General features: G+C 40.1%; 1 protein-coding gene across 2 annotated transcripts in view; it reads right to left on the bottom strand.

Moving 5' to 3' along the window:
* NAPB (NSF attachment protein beta) overlaps positions 1-11,709 on the bottom strand; it is a 42,969-nt gene that overhangs the window by 18,842 nt on the left and 12,418 nt on the right. Inside the window, exons 2-5 of one of the 2 annotated variants that reach the window (XM_017541469.2) lie at positions 9,399-9,478; positions 4,116-4,232; positions 2,170-2,216; positions 1,955-2,032 (exon numbers count right to left, since the gene is read on the bottom strand). In XM_017541469.2, the coding sequence (XP_017396958.1) occupies positions 1,955-2,032; positions 2,170-2,216; positions 4,116-4,232; positions 9,399-9,478 (322 nt within the window). Of the gene's footprint in view, positions 1-1,954; positions 2,033-2,169; positions 2,217-4,115; positions 4,233-9,398; positions 9,479-11,709 lie in introns of those variants that run through there. The other variant, XM_017541470.2, reaches the window with a different exon arrangement.

Below are 11,709 nucleotides of genomic sequence, written 5' to 3'. Positions count from 1 at the left end.
AAAAAAAAAAAAAAAAAAGTCAAAAAACAACAAATGCTGGTGGGGTTGTGGAGAACACTTACATACTATTGGTCAGAGTATAAATTAGTTCAACCATTGTGGAAAGCATATGGCAATTGCTCAGAGAGCTGAAAGCAGAACTAACATTCAACCCAGCAATCCCATTACTAGGTATATAGCCACAGTAATATAAATCATTCCACCATAAAGACACATGAATGTTCACTGCAGCAGTATTCGCAATAGCAAAGACAAGGGATCAACCTAAATGTCCATCAATGGTAAACTGGAAAAAGAAAATGTGGTACATATACACCACAGAATACTATGTAGCCATAAAAAAAGAACAAGATCATGTCTTACGCAGGAACATGAATGGGGCTGGAAGTTACTATCCTTAGCAAATTAATGTAGGAACAGAAAACCAAATACTGCATGTTCTCACTTATAAGTGGGAACTAAGTGATGATAACACCTGAACACAAAGACGTGACAACAGACACTTGGGTCTATTTGAAAGTGGAAGGTGGCAGGAGGGAAAGTAGCAGAAAAGCAAAATGCCTGGGTGATGAAGTAATCTGTACAACAAACCCCTATGACACAAGTTTACCTGTATAATAAATCTTCACCGGTAGCCCCAAACCTAAACATTAAAAAATTTTAGAAACTCCCAAAACATGTTACATATATTTTTAAGGTTTCACAAGATTTTTATTTGTATTGAGTATGTTACATCTGTTTGATTTGTCAACTACTAAAATACTCTCTCAAAAAAAAGAAGTAATGTGAAGTTATGAAACTACACACTTTATTGACCACTAGCTAAAATCTGTGAATGAGCTAAAATCAAAAAAGAGACACTGGGTAGTAGAGCTGAAGGAGAAGAAAGTCATCTGTAACAAGCCAGATATAAGCTGTCTTGGGTGTAACTGATTGTTCAAACATTAATTTCACAATCCACCAACCACAATTGTGAGTCTATCCAGGGAAGGGAAGGTAATAATGTCTCCTTTTATTTAATTTTTTTTTTTTAAGAGGGTGTCTCACTATGTTGTTCAACTCCTAGGCTCAATCAATCCTCCCACTTCAGCCTCCCCAAATACTGGGATTACAGGCGTGAGTTACCACGCTTGGCCAGGTAATGATGTTTCTAAACAACATAAGAACTGAAACATTAGGGACCATAACAACCTAACCCCGTGCCTGCATGTGTGCATGCATATGTGTGCGCACGTGTATGTGTGTTCAGTAATGCTCGTAAATTGGTTTTGCTTTTTTTTTTTTTGAGATGGAGTCTCGCTCTGTCATCCAGGCTGAAGTGCAAGAGTACCATCTTGGCTCATTGCAACCTCCACCTCCTGGGCTTAAGAGATCCTCCAACCTCAGCCTCCCGAGTAGCTGGGACTACAGGCATGTGCCACCACTCCTGGCTAGTTGCTTTGTATTTTTAGTAGACATAGAGATTTGTCATGTTGCCCAGGCTGGTCTTGAACTCCTAGGCTCAAGCAATCCTCCAGCCTTGGCCTCCCAAAGCGGTGGGATTATCAGCATCAGCCACTGTACCTGGCCGTTTTTTTTTTTGAGAGAAAAAAAAGAGTACATTACATTTCATTTTATCTGCTCTCAAGTTTATGGTCACCTCTTAGGCTTTCTTCACTGGGCCTTAGAGTACTAATACAGCTGAAGGTTATTTTGGCAATGCTAATGGTCTGACATGAATCAAAGAGTGGAAACAATGGGTGATCTCTGTAAATCTTAACCAGCTCTCATGTCTTAAATGCCCCCTCCAGGAAAACAGCCCATCTACTTAGCCAGCTGGACCCTGAAAGTCTCCACGTGAGGCCATCTATAATCACTCTGCATCTACGATCACTCAAACTGAGAGGAGAGAGTTCTTTGAGTCAATGTATCTATCTGTCTGCTTCACATCTGAGGAAGTGTGCCCATGGCTTACCTTCTCAATGTCAACAAGTTCAGTCTCATAGATCTCTGCAATAGTAATGTGGTGCTTGGCTGCAATTGTAAACCTTCCCTAGGGGAAAAAACAAGAAAGGGTCACACACCCATTTTACCTATCTGAATGCCAGTTGAGGAACATAAAAAAGAAAGATACAACTCTAAGCCATCTCGACTCCACCCCACAGCCGCTCAAGCAATGGAATGTCTTACCATGTCTGTGTAAATGTCGATGGCTGCATTTAAGCAGTTGATAGCCTCTGAAGCGTAGGCATTTAAGAAAAACAATGAAAAATCCATTCAGTCAAAGAGGGTTCAGGTGAGGCTGTCTTCTTGGCTGTTATTAGAAGGTTAATTAGGTATAATTTTGGAGTGGAGGGTGGGCAGGTTAGTTAGTGAGAAGCAAACAAAAATCATGCACAAGTTCAGATTCATCAGCATGGCTTTGTTCCCAGCAGCTACATTATAATTTAGGAGCTGCAGCTGGAGTAATATTGACTTAGTTACTCTGAACCTTAAAGTGAGGACTCCATCCAGGCGAAAGACTGTGTTTATAAAAGAAAACAAAACCATGGAGGCCGTCACCAACACTGATAAATTTTATCTGCTAAAATGCAAATGCAAACATATTCTTCATTAATACCATGCACATATATTAATTTTGGAACATGGCACCACATCACAAGAACAATCACCTCAACAGACTGTACTCTCCATGCAGCCAAAAGCAAAAATCACTCTGAAATGCCTATTCAAGCAACTCTTAAGCAAAGTCAACATTCTGTATCATGTTCAAAGATGCTAAATTTTAGTATACTAACAAAAGAAACAAATCTAATAAAGAATAATGCTAATAAATTATACTAATTTTGTAAAAAAGTGAAACAAAAAATTTCACCTATCATAAAATGACGATGTTTATAATGCTCGCATATAGCGACAGCTCCAAGTTTACTGCTTTTGGTTTAAAAGAGTCAGCAATGTAGAAAGGCCTGACTACAGAATTAGAAAGGTAAGCAGATGAACAAAAATTGAAACAATTTCCCTCTAAACTATATAAAAAATGTGGATCCATTATACCTTTAAAAATACAGAATATAAAGAGAAAAATAACCTATCCATAATCCCACTCAAATCCACTGCTAGTACTCAGAAGTACTTTTCCTTTGTGTTTATTAGATATATTTTTATGTGCACAAACTTTTTTCTGAAAATGAGATTATACAACATTCAGTCTCATGTGCTTCTTTAATTGCCACGTAAATATTTAACAGGTCACTGAAGATTCTCTGAAACCAGAGATTTTAATGCCTGCACCATATTCAAAAGTACTGATACATCATAATTTTACCATTCTAACAGCTCATTTAACCTGTGTCCAGTTTTTCACTTTGGGAAATAAACTGTGATTAATCTTTATACAAAAGGTCTTGAAGATACCCTATTTCTTTATGACATATTTATTCTCAAAATTTGGGATTTGTGTGTTAAACAAAATGGACTGCTAAAAGAAAAATGGAAAAATTCAAAAGTTCCCTCTGTGCACATGTATAAAAGAGAAGAAATTAACTTTTAATTAACACCTTTAATTACACTCTTCTAACTAAAAAGAAACAACCTTTGCAAAATTTTATCACATTAAATATCCAACTGCATTCTTTCCTCAAAACAAATACTTTGAAAAACATATTTTAAAAAACCAAAGGGATACCATATGAATAAGACGTTTTTAATGACTGGATATTGTAATCTCCCATTAACTGGATCTTGAAATTCATTAGGTATTTAGGAGTAAGGGAATACAAGAGTTTTCTTTTATGATCAATATACATTTTCACAAAATTAAGATGTAAGAAGTCTTAGATAAAAGTAAAGGTAATTTCCAGAAATTATCTAAAATGCAGTATAAATGGAGTTTAATTAAATGATGCTATGAACTAAACAACCAGTATAAATTTAACACATTTTTTCCTTATAAAAGCTCCTAAATCATTAAAAGAAATCCCTAAGGTTATCAAAATTTCTCTATTATTCCAAAATACAAAAATTCCTTTTTACCAGGACTCGAATGGACACCAACACTGACCTTAAAGTTGAGGGAAGCAATGACTGGTTAGTTATACACAGAGACAGACATGCTATGCACTTGGCTGGCTTACCTTGGGGATCTGCCTTTTTGTAAGCATTTCCAGCGTCCACAAAGCTGGTTGCGGAGTCATGTTTGCTCTGAAGCTGCATGTGGAGCTTGGCTGCCTGACAAAATGCGTTTCCTGCAGCTGAAGAAGACAATACAATTAAACACAGAGGAACAAATCCCCCCACAGAGAAGCCCATGCTCTAAGTACTGGGCCTCCCTAGAAAAGTTATATTCCACTGAAGAAGCATTCCAATCAGAAGCAAAAATCCCTGTGGTCCAGTGCATCTTGGGCAAATACCAAAATAACCAGAATCAAGTCAGACAGCGAAAAAGCTTCTCCACCTCCGCCCCAGCAGACTTTCCAAGTGCTCCTGGGCACTAAGCCACCATTTCCTGGTCTGGCCATTCAATACCAATGGCCAAGTCTTAGGCTATTCACTTTGATTCCACAAACATATAATAAACACCAACCAAGGGCTTCAAGCCGCAAATGATTAAAGAAAGGTAAAACAATGAGCTCACGGATTATTTGTTCAATTTTCTCAGTGTCTACTGGACTTAGCTGTCAGTGTGGAAGAAACTACTAATAATGGCTTTATGGATAAAGTAAGTTTCCTAAAGAGCCAAAATCAGGCCCACAATTTTGAAATCCAAAAGTCTAAAAATCCAAAATTTTTTCTTCAGTTTATAGTAAAATCTGACTGATTTTAAGAGGTTTAATCTATTTTACCCCATTTAATATGAGAATTTATACATTTCCCTGCAGAATCACCGATGGATCTGGTTGTGGGATACTGGCCAGGTCTCCAAGTGGGGACATGGCACAATGTATAAGGTACATTAACTAATCTTTTTCTGAAAAGATTTTGGATCAGGGACCATTGATTCTGGAGTGCTGAAAAAGGAGAAGGAATCGCTAGCAGAGGAATCATATGAACACGGAAGAAATTCTTGAAGGTAAGAAAGGGATGAAAGAGGAGGCCACTGACAAGCCTGTCCTGACTGGAGGAGGGCAGTGGAAATCAAGGCTGAAGCTGCATCAGGCCGCTTCCAAGAGGGTTTAAACATCAACATGTATAAATTCCTGAGCTCAGAGAAAGCAACATGGAGGAGTGCCTCCGACAAATGAGTCACACTGGGGAAGTCAGTACAGTAGAAACGAAGAAAGAATCTGCTCCACCAGGAAAAGCATAGTTAAGAGTATCACAAAGCCTTTAGATTTCAGAAAAAATTAATCATAAAGCAGTACTCACTGCTGATATTAAACCTTTGCTACAAATTTCTTTGTGAGGAAAAAAAGTCCAATTCTTTGCTTTTTTGAGACAGGGTCTCACTGTCACCCAGGCTGCAGTACAGTGGCAGAATCACAGCTCACTGCAACCTCCACTTCCTAGGATCAAGAGATCCTCCTGCCTCAGCCTCCCAAGTAGCTGGGACCACAAGCATGTGCCACCACACCTGGCTATTTTTTATTTTTTATTTATTTTTTTATTTTTGTAGAGATGGGCTCTCACTATGATGTCCAGGCTGGTCTTGAACTTCTGGGCTCAAGCAATCCTCCAGCCTCGGCCTCCCAAAGTGCTGGGATTACAGGTGTGAGCCACCACACCTGCCCATAAACATCCAATTCTGCTAAAGCTTCAGTTGCATTTCTTGTCCCAACTCCCTCTCCCCAGAGAACATGCTTAATTCTCACATGGGTTCTGAACCTGAGGGCAAAGGGACAGTATAAACTCGAGCTGAACTGCCCAGGTTCAATTTTGCTCTGTACCTCAGTTTCTGATCAAAAGAATACCCAGGCAATTTTGAAAAATATGTAACCACCAGTATGACGTGGGTACTGCTATGATCTGCATGGTGGTATCCCGCCAAAATTTGTATTACTGGAGCCTGACATCCCATTAGACAGTATGAAGAGGTGGGGTCTTTGGGAAAGTGATGAAGTCATGAGAGCTCCACCCTCACAAATGGGATGAGTGCCCTTATAAAAGAGGTTGAAGAGAGCTGCCTTGTCCCGTCTACCACATGAGGACACAGCAAGAAGGCTCCTTCATGGAAGCTGAGAGCAGTCCTCACCAAACATGGAATCTGCTGGCACTTTGATCTTAAACTACCCAGCCTCCAGAACTCTTAACAATACATTTATTTTCTTTATAAATTACCCTAAGGTATTTTGTTATAGCAGCAGGAAGAAACCAAGGCACTGAACAATCAGAGTAGATGCCAGCCACAGGGCTAGAGCTGGAACTAAAGAAGCTCTGCTGGCCCCTGGTGAATCATGAGAGGCTGGGGGGCATCCAGGAGGGGCAACGGCCACTGCCAGGGCAGTGGGCAGGCACCTGCGGTACTAGGGGCAGCACTTAACCATGAAGTGACAGCTCAGGAACATACTTGCTAAGTGGGAGCTTTGATGGGCTCTGCCTCAGAAGAATGTAGTAATAGCTTGGACTCTGCATGTAAAGTGCTAATAGAGGGGCCTGACTCACATTCTACACAGTGGCCACTTTCATTATTATATGCAAATCTAGCCTTAGATCATATCTGTGGTTTGGCATATTTAAATGCCATCTTTTTTTTTCTTTTTTATAACCTACATCCTTATTCTCCTGCTGGCATTTCATTTTTGAGAACTTATCTATGTTTCCTGACCCAGAATCAGTCATGGTCCATCCTTTTCTTGCTCAATAATACCACAACACCCAGGCTCTTCTGGGCTCCTTCTATTTCTTCAGATAATAGTAAGGGGTTTAATTTTATATTTTCACATTCCCACATTCCAAAAAAAGCTGCTGGCTTACTTTTACTCTGAGTACTCATTCCAATCACTGATAGCAAATGCTAGCTTGGTGTATCTAAACTTGAAGTGTCTTTAAAGGAGCATAAATTAAATTAAATGGCCTCTGGGAAGCCACACAATTTAGGCTAAATTTGCTCACCTGCAAAACTGGTATAATACCTGTCATGATGATCTCTCAAAAGCTGAGTATCAAACAAATTAGCTTAATCATTATAAAAGAACTTTAAAACTATAAAGAGATGCAATGCTTTTACAATCATCACCAATGCAATATGGATAGAACTTCAAAGAGTCTAATATTCACTCAACAAATAATATACTGAGTGCCTATGACTTTGCAAGTAATAATTTAGGTCCTGGAGATACAGCAGAGGTAAAACAAACATCCTAGCCTTCCAAAGTTTACATTTTAATGAGAATCATCATATAATAAAAACATGTAAATATAAATGAATAAAACATTATGCAATTTATTTTTGCTAGATGGTGATAAGAGCGTTGGAGGAAAAAAAAGTGTTTCCAGGAAGGAGAAGGTCGTTATTTTTTAAAAGGGTGGCCAGAGAAGGCCTCACCAAGATGATGACATGTGAAGAGGGAACTGAAGGAGGCAGGGACCCAGCAACATTCTGTTTGAGGGAAGAGTAGGGAGACAGAGGGAACAGTGCACGCAAAGGCTCTGAGGTGGGAGCTGGGTGTACAAGGAAGGTGATAGTCTTTGAGGGCCACTATAGGGATGTTAGCTGTTATTTACAATGATATGACCTAACTTGTGTTATGTTACTTCATTACCACATTTATGCCTAGTGTTCCATTACTGGAACACTAAGCATGTGGGAGTTATTTATATCCTACCCTACTGCTCAAGGTCATCGCCAAGGTCTGATTTCCAAAATTCAAAAAATTGCAACCTCGGGCATAAATGGAAACAGACTGGGAAACTGCAGAAGAAATATGGCAATGAGGCTAGAGCATCACCCCAGGTAACAGATGACAGGGGGGCGGGGAGGTTGTACACACAAAGCCTCCTTAGTTACATACATGATCAGCGGCCTCTCTGAAGTGGAATTTTCCAAAGGTTAGAATATCTGATCACCAAATATAATAAGTAATAAGTGGTCTCCACTGGGCATGGTAGCTCACAACTGTAATCCCAGAACTTTGCGAGGCCGAGGTGGGCGGATCGCCTGAGCTCAGGAGTTCGAAACCACCCTGGGCAACATGGTGAAACCCCATCTCTACTAAAATATAAAAAATTAGCTGGGCATGGTGGCACACACCTGTAGCTCCAGCTGCTCGGGAGACTGAGGCACGAAAATCGCTTGAGCCCAGAGGCTGAAGTTGCAGTGAGTCAAAATTGCACCACTGTACTCCAGTTTGGGCTACAGAGTGAGACTCTGTCTCAAAATAAACACATAAATAAATAAATAAGTGGTCTCTTCAGGTAAGATCACTTTCTACTTATGATTATAAGACCTGAACAAAACAAAAGATGGAATGTGAAACAAATTTCTCCTCCATTTTAAAAACACAATTCAGGCATAAGTATGTTTTGAAAAATAGCATATCCTTTTATACTAAAGCCTTAGCTAAAACTAAACTTCTTCTTAAGATCTTTAAAGTCAGAAGAGATCTTTTAGATTCATCTAACTCAAAAGCATTTTCTCCTTTGAAATGATTTTAAAGTGTCTGCCTTGAAACAGCTTGTAGAGGGCAAGAGTCCCACTTCCATTCCCACAGCAGCTGTGAGCAGAATTCAATACCCACGTCCCCTGCTCTGGTCAAAGGTGGTCTCCATTTCACCATAAAAATATACCATTACTGAGCCATGAAAGATCTCTTTTGCTGAAGGGAGAGAGATGATTCCTCTGAAACAGCCATCCCTTCTCAGACCAATGACAATAATCATCCTGGGAATTTTGTTATGCCCGGACTCACCGGGTAGAAAGCTTACGTTAAAAAATAATCATGAGTCTGCTGAGGTTGATGATTTTAAATCCATCCCCCCACCCCGACCCCCAACTGCCATAGTTCTCAGTGGAATTACATTCAGTTATCGAATAGCAGGGAATGGTCATTCTCAACCAATGTTCAGGTAAAGAAAACCAGGCATTTCTCTTTATCTCACTAGTTTTAATGGCTTTTATGCCAACTTTCATTCCTTATAGCGCTGTATTTATTTGAGCATATTAGTAAAAAGCAAAGATTACTCTAATTCCAAGTAATTCTTAACTATTATTAGTTACCACATGCCTACTGTATTAAGAAGTATATGGAAACTAAGACAGACACTGTCCCTGTGATTGTACGTTAAGCCAGACTTTCAAGCTTCGTTCACTTAGACACACTCCTTCAGTCTCCATATGTCACCAGCAGCCACACCAGTTATTCAGCACTGACACCTGTCTCTGGGGCCAATAGTCTTGCTCTTTAAGGTGAAAACAGTCATTTCTTCCTTCAAAGTGTTTTTAAACCATTTGCCCAAAAAACAAACAAAAATTTTGTACATACCACTCCAATTTTTAGCCATCTTGAACATATTTGCAGCTCTGGTATACATTTCACAAGCCTCTTCTATTCTTGTGTTTCCTCTGAGAAAAATTTAAAAATTAGATTACATTTTAACAACCATCCACATCTCTAATTCTCCCTCCCTCAAATGATAAACATTTAGTACATACTTGCTATGTGCCAGACAAGCATTACAGAATCTTAACCTCTGTTTAAAGGAGATACTTTTACTATCCTTGTTTTTTAGATGAGGAAACTGGGGTGTTAAGTGGTAAAGTAACTAGCCCAATGTATCACAGAAAGAACAGTTTAGAATTAAGACAAACACAGGGCCGGGGGTGGTGGTTCATGCCTGCAATCTCAGAACTTTGGGAGGCAAAGGTGGGTGGATCACCCGAAGTCAAGGGTTTCAGATCTGCCTGGCCAACATGGTGAAACCCCTTCTCTACTACAAATACAAAAGCTAGCTGGGCGTGGTGGCATGAGCCTGTAGTCCCAGCTACTCAGGAGGCTGAGACAGGAGAATCACTTGAAACTGAGAGGCGGAGGTTGCAGTGACAGAGACTGCACCATTGCACTCCAGCCTGGGCAACAAGAGTGAAACTATGACTAAAAGAAAAAAAAAGGCTCAAACTCAGATATGGCTGACCCCAGAACCAGAGGGGTTACAGACTAAAGATGTTACCCTGATTACATCTTTGATCAGAGTCCTTCCCATCTATTAAAGCTGGAAGTTTTATAACAGTCTGAGTAGTTAAAAGTATGTTTTTCAAAGGAGATTAAATTTTGAAGGATAAAGACATCTTCACCCTGTTATCTCCCAAGAGTTCAGCACTATGTTTATTCAGAAGCCACATCATATGAGAAAGCGGCATGCCATTCTACAGCTGTATTATGTCAACTCTAGTAAGGGCAAATAGTTCCACAATGTGAAAGAGGCCTCAGGGTCCAGCCCAATATAGAAATGCATTTTACAACACCCTGAGAGAAGGGTACCTCCGCTGTTGCTTGAACATATACAGTTCTGGGAAGTTCTTCACCAAGCAGCTGATTCCACTGAGGGACAGCTTCAAGCTACTTGGAAATTTCTTCTCACATAAAAGTCAAAATTATCTTCCATAATCCTCCCAGAGTTTTCTAATTCTACTTTGCTTTTACTATGCTAAGGCCCCTCGATGAAAGACGTTTATCTATCTTGTCTATACATAATCATAAAATATCCAGTGGAAAACTGAGACACAGTAGACTCTGTACAGTACACATAACAAGGAACTCTGTGGGGTATGGACATAAGGACTCACAGACAGGAGAGGTCAAGGCTGACATTGGATGCTGGCCTGGTATGAACACATGTACATGAAAGAGTGCACACACATGTGCCAGGAACTCCAATAAGCTCCAAGTTCCAGGAGAGGAGCTTGCAGCTCTGTGTCAACACAAATCCTACTACACATCAGAGGCTAGGCATACAGCAAGGCTCAGGTGTGACTCAGACCTTAGGCAATAACAGTTTGGCCCTGGACTAGTTCTTTAACTCCTTCACACCTCAGTTTTGGCATATGTAAACTGAATATTACGTATACCTAGGAGTTATCATGAGGATCAAAAGAAATAATCCATATATAGCTGCCACTGCAGAGCTTCACTCAGAGTGGATACGCAAACAGAATAGTTATCAAATCTAGATCCATGTATGGAAGGCATAAAAATCTTTGGAAATACTACATCATATGTCTCGTAAGGAACACGTATCTGGAATAAATGCAAATCAAAACCACATACGTGATACCACATGGCTCATGCTAGGATGGCTAGGACAGGCTACTGTCTGTCAAAAGACAGACAATAACAAGAGTCAGGGAGGACGTGGAGAAACCTTATATATGACCAGCAGGAATATAAAGGACAGCCACTTTGGAAAATGGGTTGGCAGTTGCCAAAAAGGTTAAACCTAAAGTTACCATGTAACTCGGCAATTCCATTCCTAGGTACACACCCAAGAGAAATGAAAACACATCCCAGCGGGGCAAGGAGGTTCACACCTGTAACCCTAGCACTTTGGGAGGCCGAGGCAGGTGGATCACCTGAGTTCAGGAGTCTGAGACCAGCCTGGACAACATAGCGAAACCCCATATCCACTAAAAATACAAAATTAGCCAGGCACAGTGGTGCATGCCTGTAGTCCCAGTAGTCCCAGCTACTTGGGGTGGGGGGATTGAGGTTACAGTAATCCGAGATTACACCAGTGCACACTCCAGCCCTCCAGCCTAGGCAACAGGATGAGACTTCGTCTCAAAAAAAAAAAAAAAAA

The sequence above is a fragment of the Cebus imitator genome, unplaced genomic scaffold, assembly GCF_001604975.1.
Source record: "Cebus imitator isolate Cc_AM_T3 unplaced genomic scaffold, Cebus_imitator-1.0 Scaffold134, whole genome shotgun sequence".
Taxonomy (NCBI): domain Eukaryota; kingdom Metazoa; phylum Chordata; class Mammalia; order Primates; family Cebidae; genus Cebus; species Cebus imitator.
Note: the sequence above shows the minus strand (reverse complement) of the source record. Positions and strands in the feature narration are given on the sequence as shown.